The following is a 21,996-nucleotide window of genomic DNA, read 5'->3' as shown; positions in this document are numbered from 1 at the left end:
AGTGCGGCCCAGAATAGTGTGTGGAATGCAAGCCTAGGAAATGTAATAAAGGACTCCTGAGAGAACAAGCTGACTCAAGGTAGCACAAACAGAGAGCTATGCATGAAGGAACACATTCACACCGCTCTGAGGGACCTCAGCCTATTTCAGATGCTGGTCTATTGGGTCGTGTATCGCAAAGAAGTCAAATTCCACACTTTGTCCTTTTATGACCGGTTGATTTGGACTTGTTCAATACTTGCGTCTTCCATAATGTACTTTCCTAAATCAAGTGTCGTACTCCCCTTTAGACCATTTAATGGATACTGGAAAGTAATTGAAGGCTAGCATAAACCTTTGTCTCCTCCTAAACTTCCTCATGAAGTTAACATCCTTTCTAATGGGACATCAAGTAGGAAGGAGGAAGAAATGAATAATTCAGATTTAATAAACCTCGGCTCAGATACATTTGGTATTTTTTCAGTCTCCAGGCACTTGTGGTCAGATCACTGTCTGCGCATCTTGGTAATCTTGGCTGAATTTGGCTGAATGAATCAAATGAATCAAACAGAATTGATTAAAACCAGGCGTATATCCTCTTTTTCTGCGGATAATTAGGAAAGCAGCTACACAACATCAGCTGGTGGTTCTTCATTTAATTTTTCTTAGGCCCGTAACCTGGTAACGTAATATTGAATCATTCGATTAAGAAAGCAGCAACAGGCCTCCGTAAAATCCTGTAGTGATTTTCGACTAGGGCGAAAACTTGAGAACATTAACATAACAGCACTTTATTGCACCCAACACACCTGCAATATCAACGTCTAATAACTGACCATATAAAAGTATGTCTTTGATATTCACAGGTTGTTTTCAGTACTTTATTATGTTTATATAATGAAGTATCATGACTTTATTATATTTGTTATTGGGTTGCTAGGCTGCTTTTGCTGTTTTATTACTTCCCTCTGTGTGAGATATTTGACACGTTTATTGGAGACAGAAGGAAGTTAAGAAGCATCAACAGTTAGAGAGCGCTTAAACGAGTATATTAAATGTTTGATATAAACTAGCCGTTCAAAGGTTTGGGGTTAGTACGTTTTTTTTAATGTCTTTGAAAGTTAGGGTTAGGCTAATTTCGCTAATGCTCACCAATGCTGCTTTTATTTGATCAAAATACATTAAAAACGGCGATATTGTGAAGTATTATTAGTTTAAAATATTTGTTTTCTATTTCTATTTTCTATGAGATCAAAAGAACAGCATTTATTAAATAGAAAACTTTTGACATTATAAATGTCTTTACTGTTACTTTTGAAATTGAATGCATCCTTGCAAAGTAAAACCATTTCTTTCTTTTTTAAACAAAGAACATTTTTTTAGAACAGTAGCGTTCACTGATGATCCAAAAGTTTCAAACATTATGACCATCTGCCTAATATGCCGTTGGTCCTCCGCATGCTGCCAAAACAGCTGTGACCTGCTAAGGCATGGACTCCAGACCCCCTGAAGGTGTCCTGTGGAATCTGGCACCAAGACGTTAGCAGCAGATCCTTCATGTCCTGGAGGTTGCGAGGTGGAGCCGCTGTGGATCGAACTTGTTGGTCCAGCACATCCCACAGATGTTCAATTAGATTGAGATCTGGGGAATTTGGAGGCCAGGACAACACCTTGAACTCTTCATCATGTTCCTTAAACCATTCCTGAACAATGTGTGCAGTGTGGAAGGGGGGCTGAAAGAGGCCATTTCCACCAGGGAACACCATTGTCATGAAGGGGTGTACCTGGTTTGCAACAATGTTTAGGTGGGTGGCACGTGTCAAATTTTCGTCCACATGAATGGCTGGACCAAGGGTTTCCCAACAGAGCAGAACATTGACCAGAGCATCACATTCCCTCCACCGGCTTGTCGTCATCCCACAGTGCATCCTGGTACCATCACTTCCCCAGGTAAACGGCGCACACGTACACGGCCATCCGCATGATGTAAAAGAAAACGGGACTCATCGGACCAGGCGACCTTCTCCCACTGCTCCAAGGTCCAGTTCTGACGCTCATGTGCCCATTATAGGCCCTTTGGACAGTGGACAGGGGTCATCATAGACACTCTGGTTGGTCTGCAGCTACCCAGCAACATTTGCAGCAGTTGTGTCTGTTGTGACACATTCCTCCATAACCATCATTAAACATTTTGTGCGACTTGTGCCACAGTAGACCTTCTGTTGGCTCGGACCTGACGGGATTGCCTTTGTTGCACTTGTGCATTGAGGAGCCTTGTGTTTGTCGCCGGTTTGTCCCTCCTCGGACCACTGTTGGACCAATTCTCGCCACTGCTGACTGGGAGCTGTTGATTATTTATCAGAAAAAATTAATGTAAAATGGGGGACATGAGGATACACAATTACATATCGACCAATGCTGATGATTATTGCCATGAAATCAAAATGGACAATTCTTATTTTTATGGAATATTGCAGCATTTAATTAAAATGATGTATTCATGCACATATTTTTTTTTTAAATTCTCTCTTCTCTGATGACGTTTACTGAGATCACGGCAATAGCAAACCACAGCCATCCAGTGGACAAAATCAAGTCCCACCCTAAGCTGTTTTACTTGAATATACGTCACAATAGAGAAGAAAAGACTATTGCAACTTCTGTTTCATGGCAACTTTAGTACATCCTTTCCTGAATCATCCCTAACAACCGATTGTTTGTTTGTCTGTAGGAATTTATACTTAAACTCATGCTGTTGGCACAGGCATCTTTTCATCATGTGCACTGTGCTCCTTTAATGTATAGCATAGGGTCTCAAATATAGCTCTCTGATTGATGAACGGTGATCATCCCGGGTGACCTGTACTGTAGTATTCACAGCTTGCATTGTGAGGGCCAATGCTGGGGACCAACATCCGTCTGGAGGCCAGGATGTGATTAATGGGATTGCTGTCAGCACATTTTAGTAACATTTTGGCTATACTACTTCAGCTCAGTCTCATCATTGTGCTTCAAATTCTCCAATGACTGTGTTTGGCTGTACACAAACTAGTCAAACCAGTTCAGTTCAGAAAATGAGAATTGTTGTCAGATTTGTTCCCCTAATCCGTGGTGCCCTGCTGGTGCAATCAAAATGCTAAACAATGAGGTTTTTGTTATTATTAGGCCATATGGAGTTTGAGTAGTTGATTAAAGATGATTAAAAAAATTCCCTCTGCCTCATACCAGCACAATAATATGTCATTTATATTCAGCTCGCAGTGGAAACATAGGTGCTTGCTGATTTACGAGGGTCTCGAGCCCCCGTAGAGTCTTGTCTTCTATTATTCAGGATGCGTGGACTAGGACAACCTTGCGTTCTCAAGGATAACTGTCTCCTGAAGTGTCTTGTCTGCTTTCTCTCCTGTGCCAGTCTGTGGTGCCATGAACACAACCTCATTAAAGCATTCTGGAGATTAACCTCTGCAGTAAAGTTGAAAGCCAAGTATAGCGCTCAAATCCTTCGACTTATAGTCTGTTAGGATTTAATAGTCTTCTCGAATAAATGTCCAGTGCTGCAGTGACAGAGGAATGTTTTGATTTAGCATTTAGCTGTCAGCTTTTATTTAACACTTTCCCAGGGAGGAAGTGTAATGGCTAGAGATAGATGTTATTGTTTTTAATGAGCAATATTCTTTGTTAAAATGTCTCATAACCGATATGCAGAACCAATCATTATTGTATTTCTGCTTTTTGACACAGTAATAATCATTTGTCATTCATACAACAAAAAGTATAACAATTTTAATATAACAGCATCTTAAATATAAATATTATTTTGATTAATATTTTATTAGTTTTCAATTAATTAAATTTTTATGAATGATTTTTTTTTTGTATTTTAGTTTTGTCAGAAAAAAATAACTAATCACAATTTTTTCTGTTTAGAATTCACCTAACATTCAAATTTGTAATATATTTTTAGATTTTAATCCATATTTTTACATTGAATGATCTCCAAATTAATGTAGAAACAAATGCATGTTTAATGGCATCATTATTTTTACTAAGTATTATGAGTGAAGGCTCGTATCACTGATATCAATACAGCTACTGATTTCTCTATTAAATGGATTTTTTTTTTCTCAATTTTTGTGGATGAAATGAGTAATTATAACCATTCAACATTAATGAAATGAAAGCCAGTATCATTTAATATAGGCTAAAAAAAAATTATATTTTTTAATTTAAGTGAACTTAAACTTCACATAAACTCAATAAAATACGCCACATTTAGCCGTGCCTTTAATATAGTGTTGTATTGTATATAATATTGAGTGATGTTTCTGTCGATATCAGCTTTTTGATCTCGGTTTGATTAAGAGCTGTCAGTTAATTTTTTATCTTGCACATTAAGTAAATTGTTAACTTATTGTTATAATCCCATTAAAGTTTCTATTCTTAAATTTGACAGATCTTCTGTTAATTAAAATGTTATTTGGATATATATCAGGTACAGTACATAGCAAATTTTCTTAAAAAATCTCAACTTATGCTGTAAACTATACAGGGAGTCAGTTGAGGTTTTTCTGAGGTAGGCCTAAATGTGACATTACGTGACACTTTTTTTTTTTTACAAGCTGTTTTATTGACGACTTTCGCGGTTGAAACACTGATTGAGCGATTACACGAGACATGATACGGATTTCGGTAACGATCGATTGAAATCGAGAAGTTGATATTTTTTACCCAGCCCTCACGCCTTATGTGTAATGTTTAACCTGACAGTCAGTTTCTCCTCTTCATTCTCCCATCTGTCATGACTTTATGTCCCATGCAGCTCCTGATGTTCTGAGTTTAACATGCGTTCATGTGTGTTTCAGGGAGTGGAGCTACAGCTGTGGTCCAGGCTGCCTACTGCGTGCCTAGGAAGGAGAAGGTCGCCATCAAACGCATCAATCTGGAAAAATGTCAGACAAGCATGGATGAGCTACTGGTATTGAACTTGTTACCACATACTTAAATGGCACCTGTTGTTGTTTAGTTTGTTGCGTTTGAAGATACTATCACAAGAATGGAAGAAACATGGGTTGTGAATTCCATTTCATGTCGACTTACGATTAGAGACATTTATAGGAGTTTCACATGTTCTGCTTAAATGTATGAAACCTGTTGGATATGATCCCATCTGTGCAACATTTAAAGGCTGCATATGAGAAATAGCACTCAATAAGTCATGGCTCATAAATGCCAACACCTTTAATGAGCTGACAGTGAATAATGACCATACAGGACTGATTGTAATGCATGGACTCAACTTATCGACATTCAGTATGTGTTTTTGGGCAATGGGAACAGATTTTGAAAATCGTCACTGTTGGGTAGAAACCTTCATTTGTTTATTTTTTCAGAAATCATTACTATCGGTTACCCTTTACGTCTGTGTGTGGGTTTTGCAATTATCTAACCAATGAAAAGTATTAAAACGAGCTTGTGTGACTAAACCTTGTAACTCCATTGGATCCTCAAACTGTCGGTAAAACCTAATCCGCCCCGCCTCTGTCGTGAATTCAGTGCTGCACATATTTTTGGACCGTCTCTGCTTGTTTGCAATGCAAGGGTAAATAAAGAACAGGTTCTTTGAATAAATAGTGTTTTCTTTACTCAATAAACACTATATATCTATATCTATATATATAGGCTAATGTTTTATGTATTTGAGGAGCAGAGAAGAATGTCTTAGTCTAGCATTTGTCCTATAGCCAGTTTTATCTTAAATAGCCTGTCCGTAGCACTTCGTCTTAATAACATGGATTGTTTTTGGCTAAAATGACAGAAAAAAATTAGCACCCACATAGTCCATTTCAGTTTGATTTCGTTAAAATGTTAATAAAATAATGACACATGCAAGTGTCTGACCACATATAAAGCCACAATATCAACTTTCACAGTGCAGTGTTTAAAGTACAGGGTTTTATTTCCATTTTCTGAAAATTAGCATTTTTGTAGATACAAGGTTTCTGCCTGACATGGTTAAAAATATTGATTTCTCGATTTGAATCCATTCTCATTTTGAAGAACCAATATCGATTAAATCCCAAGAATTGATCTTTCGGTCTGTGCTGTTTTCAGTTGATGAATGAACAAAGCGTTGTGATGCAACTCTCATCCAATAAATCGCAATAAGCTTTGTGACTTCTGATATAAAACAAAGTTATTATTTCAAATTCTGTAAATTTTGTTGTGAAATTCAAACAATAAATACTGCTTTGGCACTCTTTAATGTGTCGTGACAGATTGTCGTGGCGCCTCAGTTCAAGCGGCACATGAACTGATTGTCCTATATGCTTTACTACTAGTTACAGCTTGAGATATAAACATGAATGAACATCAGAAAGATACAGTACAACTTACAGAAATCTGTATCATGTCTCGACAGCCGAAAGATGGAAACAGTTTGTAAACAATGTCACGTAATGTTACATTTACTTTAGAAAAAACATTGAAAACATGTTAGTCTGCTAAAATAATTTAACCTAGAGAGGAGCATTTTGCTAAATATATGCATTGCATATCATTTAATTTTTACTTAACCTGTTCAATATTTAATGTATTTTTGAATAAATCTGTTGTTTTTATGACAGCCACCATTTAAAAGTTTATGTTTCCAAAAAAATGACATTTTGTCATTAAAATGTATTATTATAATGTTATTATTATAAAAACTTCCTTGTGTGAAATTTAAATGAGAATCAAAAATATTTCATGCGAGGAAAAGAGCTAACACATGGATTCTAACATTTCCAGATTGCCTGGAAACCATTATTAACTGGACCAAAGGGAATCCCTGTGTTGGTTTCCAGTTTTATGACAGAGTTTTTATTTCCTAGTCAGAATTTTTCCCCTTGCAACTTCTGTGTGATTCACAACATTGACTAATTTAAGACTTCATCCCAGTCATTAAAGAATCTTCCAGTTCCAAGGGCGTTTTCACACCTGGCTCATTTGGAGTGTTTGTTTCAGAACCTGGTGCATTTTCTTTTTAGTTCGGTTCATTTAGGCATATATGAACACAGCAATCACGCTCAGATCCGCACCAAAGCAATCGCTCCGAGATCGCCTGAATGAGGTTGTCTCAACCTGATTGAAAGCAAACTCTGGAGCGGTTTGGTTGAGATGAGAAAGAAACTTAAACAGGTAAACTCTGACCAATCAGAGAACAGTTTTACTCACATGTGACTTGCATAAACACATTTTGGTATGCTTTGAAATGATGACTTGTGAAAGCGAACCGATCCAAGAAGAAAATGCAACATTAAGTCCTTGATTCGGAACAAAGCAAGCTGATTTACAGGTCTGACAATGCCCTAAAACACCAATTTCTGTTTGGTTTGAAAGTTTCCCCGTTTTTCTAAATTCTTGTCAAGTTCAAGTTTCCATACACGAGTCCTAAAATTTCTACACACATCCTTTCCCCTTCCCATCTTATTAATTTCATCTGTCAACTCCTCAAGGAGCTCAAAAGGTCACAAATTTCCCCGTGACCAGGCAGAGCCGATTTCGTCGTTCACTGGGAAAGCTCATATTCCTCATTTACAAGCTCTCTGCGGGAGGCTACCAGAATCTCAGTTTTTCCCATATCAAGGTGTCTTACAGAGGGGTTAGAAGTCGTTAGAGATGTTATCCCTAGTCCTGCCCTCATATATTTCAGAAAAAATCTGTAAATGGAGACTTTCTTCCAGCTGAACTGAAGTAAACCCTTGGGAATGACTTGGGTGAAAGTTAACAGGAGATTCTTGTAGAGTTAGGGTCAGAGGGAAAATATGCAGTTCAGGTTTCCTCTGATGCTTTCTTTGCCGTTATGATATGCCGAGCGCTCTCTTAAACTCAGAGGAGGCATTAAATCAAAGCCAGATTGCTCCCGTAATGAGCGAGAGCAGTAGGCGGCTATTGCATGTAATCTGCATCAAGTGCTGCACTCTGAGGAAATTCCTTCAAGGTTTGGGTCAATTTCACTTATGATCAGGCCAATTTGCTGGTGTATAGCATGCTTTAGTTCTTCCCAACATGCAGGAGCAGCGAAAAAAAAAAAAAACGAAAAAAAAACGGACAATCCAAACAAGTCACAACGCAGAAGCTGTGTGACTTTTGTGGTGGGAGGAACAATTTTCCTCTCTGACTGAGCTGAGATCCTGTCAGTGCCATTGACGTCAAGCTGAATCTATAGTGAACCCACTGTGTACCACTGCAGCGTTTATTCTACGGGGACTTGACAAGGACTTCTGAAATCACATGACTTCAATGTCTGCCAATTGGCCATCAGATGACGGTGGTTAAATGTGCTGCATTTCTCCTAGATAGATTAGCTGCCTAGGAATGTGTCACTCATAATATATTCTACATGTTCAAAGATATCAGCCTTTTGAATATGATGGTTTTGGCTACACGGTTATTATATTACTATTCAGTATTATATGATTTTTGTATTACTATATAGAAGAATATGTTTTTTGTTTTTCACATCCTTTTTTATTAAGATATTTGAAATTTATGTAAATGAGGTAGTATTTTGATGCAATTCTTCTGGAGAGCGATTTTCCTTTTACGGATCTTAAAGTAAATGTTCTTAAAAAATGATTGTGCTTTTCTGAAAGTGAATCAGCTAAATATCCTGCTGATCTGTTTTTATCTGATTTTTGAGCTAATGAAAAAGGAGCTTGTTGAGAGAGAGGAAGAGAGAGAGAGAGTGTGTGTGTGTGTATCATAAAGGCATGAGGGCACTGTAAAATATATGTGGGTCAAAGTTAAGTGAATATGTTTAAGAAAATGCACATAGATGTGTGGATAGTTTCACTGCATAAGATTTTAAATGAATAAACAAATTGACAAATGTTTACCCCAGGCTTTAACATACATTTAATGCAAATAGAAATGTATAATGGAGAACAGCATAAATAAAGTGAGAAATTTGCCCTGAGGAAGAAGGAAAGTGTTTTTTTCCACTGGGCGTTGTGGCAGAAAGGCAGTGACATAAGCGCAGACAAAGAGTCTCAGTGCTTTTCTTTGCTCATTGTCCTCTGGACGTACTCGAATCGGGTGGCAAACAGTCTCTTGATGTCACCCTCCCTGCTCAGGCTATTGTTTTTGTCTCTCTCGGGTAGACATCGGCCAGCCACGCTGAGATGACCCTCGGCTACTACTGTGAGAATGCAGATGGAGCACTAGCCATTGAATGTCCAAAGACCGTCCTGTCCGTTATTGTTTTCATACGCCCTCAAACTGGTGTCTATCGTGGAACTGGACACAGCCTTTGTGGAGCCAGCCAAAGCTGACTAAATTGTTGAATGAAATCCAGCTTTGGGACGGAGGGGTGGGACATACCCAGTGGCCCACTGTTGGGGTGTCAGTGACCCTACAGTGTTGGCACGGGAAGAGCTTTGTCTTGATTGGTATACATGATTGCACTTGTAAATTATTTTTTGGGTCAGTGGAGAACATGGCTCATGTTCACGGGGACATTTGAGGATTCAACTTGGAAAGTTCAACTGCCATGAGTTGTTTTTCAGGAACTTGAAATGGCCTGTTTTCTTATTCTTAATAATTTTTTATATTGGAGGGGACTGCAACCCGACCCTTTACTTGAAGCAAAGTAGTGCACTTAATTACAACATGGCTGCAGTTTTGCTACATTTCATTACCAGACTTGCATTCAAACTATAGTTAATTTAATACGGAAGTGTTTGTGTAAATTGTATGCAGACTTTAGAACATGTTTAGTTGAGGTATGCTGATCTACTTGAGTTTCTGCCATTTCTATCTTTCATGTAGTGTTGGCCTATTGAGTAGTGATTTCAAAAGACTGTTAAAATTTGGCTGATTTACACCTGACACCTGAGGTTTTCATGCTTGAATGTTCAAAATACACATTATTTTTCACATATTTTACATTATTGCAGCACCTCTTTTCCCAGTCTGACAGTAACGCTCTGTTTAGTTCCTGTCTCTATGAAGCCCCTCCTTCTGAAAAGCGTAATGTGCTCTGATTGGTTGGCTGGACTAGTGTCTTGTGATTGGTCAACCACTTCGAGCGTGTTTCTGCATTGTCACGTCCCTTACCATAATCGCGAGTTTCGCAACTCAACTCAAGTTTCAACTAACGCAACTCAACCAGGTCTCTTCCCTTTTTTTTGTGTATGCCTTGGGTGGGACTTATTTAAATGATGAATATTGTAACGTGTATGTTTCTAGAAGAAAACTCAAGACTACTGTTTCAGGAAGTTCAGAAACAGTGATACTGATATAGAGAATCTCCCTTTGTAGTAGACTTTTTTGCTTTGTAACTTTGCAGATGTTCAAGCAGCAACATTACACACTAAAGTAAGTTGAAATGTAAAACCGAATAATGTAAAGAAATTCACCCATGTAAAAAAAATATTTTCAAAATGTTTATTTTTATTTATTTTATAAAATAGAATAGCTTGAAAGCTCAGGTCCCCATTCAGTTTAATATTAACAAAGCAGCATAAGACTATATGAAGCTCAGCATTGTGGAATGAACAATGTATAAACTCATGTAGCCATTCATTAGCATCAAGCTTGCAGTTAAGTTTCTTTTATTGATTGCTTTGCCTTGCATGTAACAAATTGAACAAGACTAGGCCTGACAGCTGAAAAGAAATGGCAGAATTGCTTTATAATATCATTAGTAAGCCCCCACCATCAAATGACTTGGGGAGAACTCACTCAGAGTGATGGATTCGGCCTCAGTGCCAACATTACCTCAGCTGTCAGTCTCTCGGAGCTGCAAGGGTTTCACTTTAACTGCTCCGTCAAATGGAAAGACTAGCAAATAAACAGGGGATGGAAAAAAACTTGTTTTTCCTTCTGTCTTCGATTGCTAAAAAAAATCCATCTAGCATCCCCGTTTTGCTGATGAACATTGACAGTAACAACATACACACCTATTTATTTGGACACCTTGGTTATTTGGAACAGGCTGTAAGGCAATCAGGTGAAGGTGTCGTGGTGTTTATAGCACTCTTGGATTGATGTTGTTTATTTTTACAGTTTGTTCGTGCTTTGCGGTCGGTGAAAGTGGCTGGAGGTGCTTCATATACGAGTGAGCTAATAAAAACTACTAGTTCACCTGAAGTGCGTAAATATCTGCACTGAACCTGAAGATTTGCCAACTGTGCAACTGAGCTAGACTTGTTTAAACATTAATCCAGATCTGGAATGGCACCATTGTGAGGCACCTCAGTTATTCGGTTAAGCCATGAGGCCCAGTGCATTCTGGACCACATACTATGTGACTGTATGTATACACAGTAAATGCCTTATTGAGAGCTGCTTCAGTCTGCGACAAGCACATGAACTGATTCCACTGTTTAACGCTGTCTTTCTAAAGAAAGCGACCCTGCGGGTCCTTAAGTCTTAAATTTAGTTTTATCAAATTTGGTGTCATAAAATTAAGAAAAGACTTGATTATTATTTCAAGATGTCTTAAATGTGGGGATGAAAAACCAGGAATCGCAATATGGCTTAATGTAATAAACTTCAAAAGGCTACAATTTGATGAAATAAAAGTGTGCGCTGCATGTTTCAAAGTAAAAACGCAGCACTGTTGCTTGTTCTACAGCCTCACGCTTTCAGAGCAGTTTGCAATCACCGAAAAGCCCACATTTATGGCAAGCGATTACTTTGATCTGCTGTTGATGATTTATGACTGTTTATGTTTATATCAGTCATACCTGCAAACTCTTCGCCTTTCGGCAAGGAAAGTTTCGATGGCCATTATTTATTTTTTCATATTACCTCCATAGAATTACTAATAAAACAGCGCTACTTTATTTACAGAGGTAACCAGAGAAACCACTATATTTCTGCTCTTCCCTCATCGCTATCTACTGTCTGTCTACTGTATTTGCATTTTCTTTCAGCACGTCTTCCATTTTATTTAGATCAATGTAAAAACAACTCATAATTTTACACAGCTTCCACACAGTGTTGCAAATGTTAACAGGTGGATCGGTTTTACTTTATTTTACAGTATTTACCGTGCACTTTCAATGTACTTACAGTGTACTTGCCAAGAAAGTACTGAATAATATAAGGTAACTACTTGGGTTAAGGTTAAGGTTAGGTTTAGGGGTAGGTTCAGGGTTAGTACCTAGTTATTACCCAGTTATTGTAATTACTACAATAATATACAGTATGTACATGTGAAACAGGACTGTAAAATAAAGTGCTACCGGTGGATCAACAAGCTAATGTGCATTACCATTTTTTAGAATAATAAGGTTTTAGAATATTATGTATAATCATATTTTATATGAATATGTAACCATGTTTTAAAGGCTGAAATGTGATGTTTATAATTTTATAAAACTTGTTTTTGTCAAAACTTTTATTATTTGAATGGTAAAGTTGTTTACATTTTTACAGTCATTTTATGGTTTAGGATGTTGCCATAAACATTGATCTACATCCCCCTACCAAACTATATTAATTTTATTTGTGGAGGTCTTGAAAAACATCTTAAAAGCCTTAAATTGGATTTTAAAAACCCTGCAGATGCCTTGAAGGAATCAGATTGGTTGTTTCATCCAATTTGTGAATTATTCAGAAAGGATATTGGTTAAATCAGGTTAACTGTGTTTTTTTTTCCCTTCTCTCTCTAGAAAGAGATTCAGGCGATGAGCCAGTGTCACCATCCCAACATTGTGTCGTACTACACGTCCTTTGTGGTGAAGGATGAGCTGTGGTTGGTCATGAAGCTGCTCAGTGGTGGTAAGTCCTGCCCACCTGTCCTTTTTCCTCCAATCAAAGTGCTTAATTTCCAGTTGGTTGCATCCAAGCACTGAAAAACGCCATTCAGTTATGTCGATTCCAATTTTGATGCAACATCCTGTGTACTGAGAGGACTTGATTTGGTGGATTTTTGAAGGCAGCATCTGAAGGAGCTTTGAGAGAAGTAAAAAAAAAAAATTAAATCAAGATTTTATTTTTATTGAAAAAGAAGCACTGTAGTTAAATATATTTGTTCGGTTTAAATTACTTGAATTTGTTGTAGGTCATTAGACATGACCATGTGATGCCTTAGAGTTATGTTGGGTGTGATTAGCTTGTGGAAAAACACATATCCGTTATCATAGCTACCTAATCATTTTTGTAGAGGAGATATATTATCCAATAAACTTGCTGTTCTAGAAAGAAAAAATATTAAGAAAGCTGCTATGAATATGTGTAATTCACCAACAACATACACCACAGTTCAAAAGTTCTGGGTTGGTACGATAAAAATAAAAAATAAAAAAAAGTATTTTATACTCACCAAGGCTGCATTTATTTGATTAAAAAATATAGTGAAATATTACTACAATTTAAAATAACTGTTATAACAGTAATTTATTCCTGTCATGGCAATGCTAAATTTGCAGTCACATGATCCTTCAAAACTCAAAAAAACAAAAATGCTGATTTAGTGCTGCAGAAACATTTTTTATCAATGTTGAAAACAGTAGTGCTGATTATTATTTTTGTGGAAAATGTCATACTTTTTGTTTCAAGTTTCTTTAATAAATAGAATGTTCAAATTAGCTTTTTTTTTTTTTTTTTGTAAATAGGATTTTGTTGTAACATTATAAATGTCATTGCTGTCACTTTCAATTAATTTAATGCTTTCTTGCTGAATAAACTATTAATTTCTCTTCAAAACAATATCTTACTGACACCAACGTTTGAACAGTAGTGTTTATTTGGTCATTCATCTATCAAGTACTGTTTGACACATTAAATTAAGTTTTGCCGAGATGTATAGATGGTTTCTCTTGGTAGTAGAAACAAATGTATGCGTTTGTATTTCAGTTTTGAGTGCTATATTAGGATCTCAAATGAGCCGTTAGAATGATAATAGAGTTTTCCAGGAGCTCCCCTACGGAGTTAATCAGAGGCCGCTGTTAATTACAGCAGATGCATTAGTGCAGCAGCATGAGACTCACACAATTTCGTACAGCATTATTGCATTATGACTTGTGTCCAGCACGGATATCTTTTGACAATCTTGCCCGTCTGGCTTTTGGGGAATTTCTCCTAAGACATGCACAAGCACATCTTGGCACATAAAGTTGTGCAAACAGATCAGAATTTGTCATCTTTTTTTCAGCTGTGAAGTTGCTGTAAATAGTTTTATTTAGGGCTGCACGTTATATCGAGTGCGATTTAGTTTTAAAAAAAATGCGCTGCCATTTTCAGAGTGAAGCGCGGCATTTACACATGCGTAGTTTATTATAAAGTGTTTCAGCGGTGCTTCATTCTGAAACTGACAGCTCATATTTTTATTCTGCAAACCGTAAAAATAAAAGCTTGTTTAAAAATGAAGAAATTAAGACGTAAATATTAGTATTGTAATTTTACAGTAAAATAATTTTTTTTTTAAATATAATATAATGTTTAATTTTTTTAAAATAATAGTCACAAAAAAATCTGAATTTCACATATTGAAGTGCTCCTATATATACCGTATATATTGAATTGGTCAACAGTGGGATATGAAATGTGGCCTATGAAAACATTTTTTTTTTAAAAATTGTTTTTTACTGAAATAAGTGTGTTGATTCTTGTAAAAAGTAACCCATGTATGATCAATTTTCCCAATTTTTAGGTTTTTCCCAAATCGTTCAGCCCTACAAGAATTTCACACTCAAATAAAGTCCTCAGAAAAAGTAATTATTATTATTATTTATTATTATTATTATTATTATTATGCTGATGCACTCCCCCAAAAATCCACCCCACTCACTCAAGAATGATACATTTATTCCAAATATGGCTATTCATGTCATCAGGTGAAAATTCCTGCATCTTTTCATATCGCAATATATATTGCAGGAAAACAGAATATTGCTATGTCCGTTTTTTTCCAGTGTCGTGCAGCCCTGGCTTTGTTTATGAGTTTTAAACAGCCCGTTTTGCTTCTTGATTGCATTGCGTCCTTAAGCTCCAATAGTCCTCCTCTTTCCAAACCCTATTGTGTAAAGCAACTGCTGAGAGTTTGATGATATGTTTCAAGCCAGCGTGTAATGCTCTGTCCCAGACGCAGCCAAGTGCTGGACAGGGAGATTATAGTGTGGCTCATGCTGACACTGACAGCCGTGGGACGCGGCCTTTCTTCCCCCGGTGCAGAGCTGAAATCACTCTGTCTGGATAATCGCAGTTCATTTTACGCCTGTCATCAGCTGTCGTGCCCTCCTGCTTCTGCCAGCTGAAGATGCCCAGGTGGCACGCAGCCCATCTTTAATATGAAGGTAGGCCAGGACAGGTCTCACAGCTGTGGGGCAGGCGGCTAATTTAAACATAACAGATATTGCTGTGTTTTTATTGTGTACAAAAGGGTAGGAGTCTTAAAAAGATAGTTAAGCTAAAAATGAAAATTGCCATCATTTACCCACCCTCATGTGATTCCAAACTGACTTTCTTCTGTGGAACACAAAAAAGAAACATTTTTGAAGAGGGTTTTTTTTGTCCATACAATGAAAGTCAATGGGGTCCAATCAGTGTTGTTTTGGACCCTATTGACTTCCATTGTATGGACAAAAACAGTTCAAACATTCCTCAAAATATATTCTTTGGTGTTTTGCATGAAAAATAAAGTCAGACAGGTTTGGAATAATATGAGGGTGAGTAAATGATAACAATTTAGATTTTTGAGTGAACTATCCCTTTAAATATATAACGGCAAAAATTAGCCAATCATTAAATCCTCTTCAGTGAACAGTTAAAGAGCTGTACTGCTCGAAGCCATCTGTTGGTTGGTAGTCTGAAGTTGACTACTTCGTGTTTAACCGTCCCATCTTGACAGTGGCGTTTGTAACGTTCCCTTTGACAGCTGTCAGAAATGAATGTGATTTTACATGATGCTGCTTGGTGGCATTCCATAGTTTCAGCATGGGAAGTGCGTTCAGGAAAGAACTACGAAACAAACATTCTTTCTTTCTTTTTTTTACTAATTTTGTCATTCCCTCCACTTCCTGTGTACTGTCCTGTACCATGAAGGCAAAAATGGGCTTAAACTAAAAAAATAAAATTAAAAAAAGAATAATACATCTCATAGTTGCTTTATTCACTCATGGCATTTACAGGAAGAGCAGATCTGGCAGAAAGTCACCTTCTCAGCCTGGCCTATTTGTTGGGTACAAAGGTATGTGAGATACGGAACAAGATCAATAACTTCATTATAATTATAATAAATAATAATTTGTTACATTTATATAGCACTTTTCTGGGCACTACTCAAAGCGCTTTTACATAGAAGGGTGGGAATCTCCTCAACCCTGTACACATTAGCACATAGCACTTTTGTGTTCATTAGCACATAGCACAAAAGATTTTGTCCTCTGAATAGCACTTAAGTAGATCTTTTACAGCTAGATGGGAGTTTTGCAACTTTACAAGCACACATTGTTGGTTGTCACCTGTGTGCTGCACTGGATATAAATGAGTCATTCTACAAAACCGGTGCCATTTGTGTACAAGTGCAAAAACAGAAAAAAAGTCTATTATCATATAGTAAAAGGTGGAGTAGCTGAAGTAGTAGACAGTTTCTACACATCAACAAACATCCAATAACTTTTATTATATTATATTTTATTTTATATTATTTTATATATTAAAATATATACATTTTTCAAATAATAGAATAGAATAGAATTCAATTGATGCTTACACATTTTATTTATCTGACAGAATATATTCAAATTACAAAAAAGTCTTCTCACATAGTGATATAGACACATAAAAATGTTCTACACATCAGCAAAAATCCAATAACTATATTTATTGCATCCTATCATATATTAAAATGTATATTTAAATTTACATACAATTATGTATTTCAATTTATTTATGTAAAATATTAAAAAAATGATTTTAGAAATCTCCTATTCAGCCTGGAAAAGGGACCCTTTTTATTGAATGACCCAAATGATGTCCATCCAATACTAAATGTAAAGGGTCAAGATGAACAATCCACTTAAACAGATCAAATTTTGGAGACTCAGCATATTATACACACACACATATAAGTACAAACATACACACAGACTATCAGGAATTTCAATATAAACTCAGTTCTACATTCATTTTTTTTTCATCCAGGAAGTAGATTACCCAGAGCAATTGCAATTTTTGGTGCAATAATATTTTAAGCTGTCGCCGTCTTGTAGGTTTTAAGCACAATGTTTTGAAATATGGCACTGTGCCCGTAGTGACTCTCAGCCCACTGAGAGACAACAGATGCTTCCTTTCTTCCCTCTGCTCCTCCACCCTTATTTTCTTAGAGTAATCGTTCCCTCACCAGCAGCCCCGTATGGCCCTGTGCCCTTTGGCCTAGTGGGCACGACATGGCATGTTCCACCCACACCAATGCAGGATCCTTAGGAAGGCAGCAGTGTCAGATAGTCTAACAACTGTTGAACAAAGAGTCATTTTCTTTTCCTGTTGCGGAAGCATAATTGGAATTACAGAAAGGGCATTGGGGAGATTTCCTGGTGATGCTTTTCCTCAGAGTGTCATGAGAGAATATCAAGAATGCTTTTGCACCACATGGTCACGGTTAGAGTTACTTTCAAGAGCATTTGGAATGGGAGTTTGGCTCATGTGAACAAGACATAAAGCCATTTGTTTAGTATATAATTAAATGAGAAGCATTTACAGTCACATCTCCATCACACCTCAGCATGGGGCTTCACATAATTGAGGCGTTCCAAGATGAACATTCTTGGGATCCGACACTGGGGAAGTTTTGTTGATGAGCACTACCCCCCCCCCCCCCCCCCCCCCCCCCCCCCATTCATAATTAAAGGATTAGTTCATTTGTTCAAAAAATTAGTGTTTTGTCATTTATTGTCATTGATTTTCTTCAATGAGATTAATATTAACTTAAAGACAAGAATAAAAATCACGTCATCATTTACTCTCCCTCATATAGTTCCAAATCGTATCACTTTCTTCTGTGAAGCACAAAAGGCGATATTAAGCAGAATGTTCATGCTGCTCTTTTCCATTCAATCAAAGTGAATGGTGACCAGAAGTCAAAGTGATCCATGCAACGTGTGCGCTATATTTAAAAGTTGTCATGTGGCTTCAGAAGGAAATATAGCCCAAAAATCATACTGACTATTTCCATATAGCTTTTATGGTGCCTTTTGTTGTTTTTGTAGCGTGAGAACGTACACCACACTTTATGGAATGGTATGGGAAAAAAGCAGCATGAACATTCTACTTAATATCTCCTTTTGTTTTCCACAGAAAAAACTCGTAAAGTTTAGAATGAGGATGAATTAATGATGTCACAATTTTATTTTTGTGGAACACTGTCTTAAAGTTAATGTTAACCAAAGAGCTCAAGATATTTTGTGGAGTTGTAGGAAATTACTACATTTTTATCTCTGCTCTCTGGCCCTCCCTGTGTATGTTTGACGCTAAGAATTTAGCTGGTTTCACTCAGCAGCCTCACCCATCAATCTCGCATGGGTTTGTAAACTAATGTAGCATCATTTACCAAGATATCTCTCTCTCTCTGTTGTTCGCTCAGTCAGCAGTGCGCTGGCTTCATGCCACACACACATTCCCGCACACACACACTTTCACCGTCTTGTTTTTCTTTCATTCGAATGCTCACTTATTTGACTTTTTATATAAAACAACCTCCAGGCCACTCAGAGGTCGACGATTCCCTTTTTAAACCACGGAAGAAGAATGAGCTGTAGAAAGAAGAAAAAAAGAAGCCAAAATAAGAAAACACATAAGCCATTTTTCTGTTTCTCGAATCACTTTCACCATGAGCTAGGGTGTGGGTGTGATAAACTACCTTGATTTCCTTAGCTATGATCTCACAGTTTTTCCTGGCGAGTCATGCTGCACTTCTTCAAAATACAATATTCAGTCCGTGTGAAATTGTATATCTGTATTTTTCATACATGTATTTTTGTATTTGCCATTTAATGGTTTAGAAATGTTGAGCAACCTGCATAGATGATATGCAACCATAATGCATAATCATACTGTATTTAACTACTGTTCAAAAGTTTGGGGTTGGTGAGGTTTTTTAATGTTTTTGTAAGAAGTCTCTTAGGCTCACCAAGGCTGCATTTATTTGATCAAAAATACAGTAAAAAACAGTAACATGGTGAAATATTACTACATTTTAAAAACTTCTTGTTATCTATTTAAATATATTTTAAAATGTAATTTATTCCTGTGATGGCAAAGATGAATTTTCAGCAGCTGTTACTCCAAATGCTGATTTGGTACTCAAGAACCATTTCTTATTATTATCAATGTTGAAAGTTGTGCAGCTTAATTTTTTTGTGAAAACTGATTAAAAAAAAAAGCAACATTCTTTGAGGAATAGAAAGCTCAAAAGAACAGCATTTATTTTAAATATTGTAGATGCATTTACTGTCACTTTTGATCAATTAAATGCATATTTACTGAATTAAAATATTAATTTCTTTAAACAAATCATACTGACCCCAAATTTTTTTATATAATGTTTCCATCCTTAAGAAATATCCTAAAGTGATTGTGCTCTTAAATATACTTGTGCCTCTGGACTGTCGCTCTGCCCCACACAAACACTGGCCAGCCGCCCACTCTAGTGTACCGACGGCACGCTGCTGGACTTCCTCTCCCCCGGAGGGTTTAAAGTTCCGCTGTCGGCGTCAGTGAAGAGAACCCTGTGATGCCATGGGAGTTAACTTGATCAGAATTCTGGGAATTCCAAATTCTTTTTCTCAGAATTTCATTTCAGGTAGTGGGATGAAATTTCATTTGCTGTCAGCTCTCTCCATCTTTTCACATGGATAGGAATTACATATGCAACTCTAGGGTGGTTGCATGAACAGACTGTCTTTGTCTAACTGATGTCTGAAACGAGGCCGTTCAGAGCGTTCCCTGACACATGGAGGCCAGCGGACTTTTTGGTTTATGCCGTTTACATCAGCTCCCTCAGGATATTTTGTCTGTCTGCGCGGTTTGCGGGAGGTGCTGGCCATCCTCCAACTCAAAAAAATGACCTAACTGGTTGATAAAGTTGCAGATTGAACATTCTCTTCATGGACTCTTGCATATGCCTTAATTAAATATCATGGGAAACATAATGATTGACAGATTGTTTTCCTAAAACATTTACTTTGGGTGTCCATATTTCTGTCCATCAAGGTTGAAACAATATTGGTTTGTTGGGTGTCCCATAATCAAGTTAAGCTTTGTAAATATAAACAGCACAAAAAGACAAAAATTCTTGGGAAGCAGCCAGAGCAAGTCACTGTAGATTATGACATTTTTGTCTGACCTTCTGGAAAAGCTTTAAGGTCATGCACGCAAGCCTAGTGCACAAGAATGATGAACATCGGACAGTAAGTCTGCCACAAAACGGCCTAGTAAATAACATGTGCCCTCTACAGAAGCTCTTCTAGCATGTGCACTTGTGAAGCTAATGACAGTACAACTTTATGTCTACTAACAGTTCTCTGTGTTCTCCTTGTTGCAGGCTCAGTGTTAGATGTGATAAAGCACATCATTTCAAAGGGGGAACACAAGACCGGTGTGCTGGATGAACCCAGTATTGCTACAGTGCTGAAAGAGGTCCTTCAGGGTCTTGAGTACCTCCACAAAAATGGCCAGATCCACAGGTAACACTTCTCACTTTTAGAAAAGATTTTGAATACTTAGAAATTGTCGTTATTTACTCCCTGTCATGTTGTTCTAAACCTCTATGCTGTTTTTTTTCTGTTTAACCCTTAAATGCATGAATGTTTCGCCAATCATTATTACATATTTGGGTCTTTAGGGACCCGGATCTATATCTAACACTGATGGAACTCTACCAGTCAAAATAATATAAAACTCTCCTGATATTAGAGTAACAATTACAGAAGAATAAAATAAAGCATATTTGTCACCTTTTGGAGCTTGGAAGGGTTCATTTTGAGCAGATGTTTTATACCATCATCACTGTCCTTATCAGAGCTCATGTCCCAGTACATTCTGCATCATTCGGCTCATATTCACCATATCAGACATATTCTCAAATCTATCATTTTCAACATCTTCAAAATCAGTATATTGATCGCTGACAGCTTCTTCACCAGATCCACCATCAAGTGACAGTGACACTAATATTTGATTGCGTTCAGTACTTGCTCTGCAGTAAATCGCTGAGCCATTTCAAGTTTTGCTGATGATACTTCCTATTCTTTTGTTTTCTGCCTGCCATAACTATGAGTGAAACACTTCATCATTGTGTATCAGAAATTGCCAGCTTGTGGAATAAAGGTGAACTGCGTTTGTTTGAAATATGCGTTTAATGGATAACAGAATTTCAAAGAATATTCATGCAACTCTTTTCCATACAATAAAAGTTTATAGTGATCACAAAAATAACAAAAAGAAATCCAGTAAGAATAATTGAATCCATAAATAATCATTTAGGCAAAAGAACTGGTTTGAAAGAACAATTTATTCACAAATCGGATATTGTTTGTTAATAATTCAAATGCCTCTGTGATTTCTTTAACCACTCACTGGAAGGGGAAGATTTTCAGGGAATAATAACTTGAGTTTTGGCCTGTTTTTCACACAAAGTTATTGTAGGTTTCAGAAGATTTGTAAAATCGTGGAAGATTTTATATGGACCACTTTTATTAGAGTTGTATGGTGCTGTACAGACTGTTACTGTATGGAAAATATCTGTGTAGGAAAAACAAATCTTTTGTGTTCTACAAGAGAAAAAACAACATAAAAAGACATGAGAATGTGTAAATAATGACGGAATTTTCATTTTGAAATGAACTGTCTCTTTAAGACTGGACTGGTTTCAACACAAAGAAGGTCTGTAGGATGCCTCTGGACCGAGACTCCATTTAATCAGCCTAATCTCAGATGATGAATGATGGAATTAATGAATTCCGCTTCGGAATCAACATCTGCTTGAGTTTCCAATGGAAATCCATGGAAAAACTGAGTGAGCTCTCTAGT

The 21,996-nt window shown here is 37.0% G+C and overlaps 1 protein-coding gene across 1 annotated transcript in view; it reads left to right on the top strand.

The window, feature by feature from the left end:
- The window catches only part of oxsr1b (oxidative stress responsive kinase 1b), a 47,208-nt gene that overhangs the window by 8,868 nt on the left and 16,344 nt on the right, over positions 1-21,996 (top strand). Inside the window, exons 2-4 of the mRNA XM_084102970.1 lie at positions 4,842-4,954; positions 12,639-12,747; positions 20,510-20,651. Coding sequence (XP_083959096.1) covers positions 4,842-4,954; positions 12,639-12,747; positions 20,510-20,651 — 364 coding nt within the window. The remainder of the gene's footprint in view (positions 1-4,841; positions 4,955-12,638; positions 12,748-20,509; positions 20,652-21,996) is intronic.

The sequence above is a fragment of the Abramis brama genome (genome assembly GCF_963993115.1).
Source record: "Abramis brama genome assembly, chromosome: 24".
Taxonomy (NCBI): domain Eukaryota; kingdom Metazoa; phylum Chordata; class Actinopteri; order Cypriniformes; family Leuciscidae; genus Abramis; species Abramis brama.
Note: the sequence above shows the minus strand (reverse complement) of the source record. Positions and strands in the feature narration are given on the sequence as shown.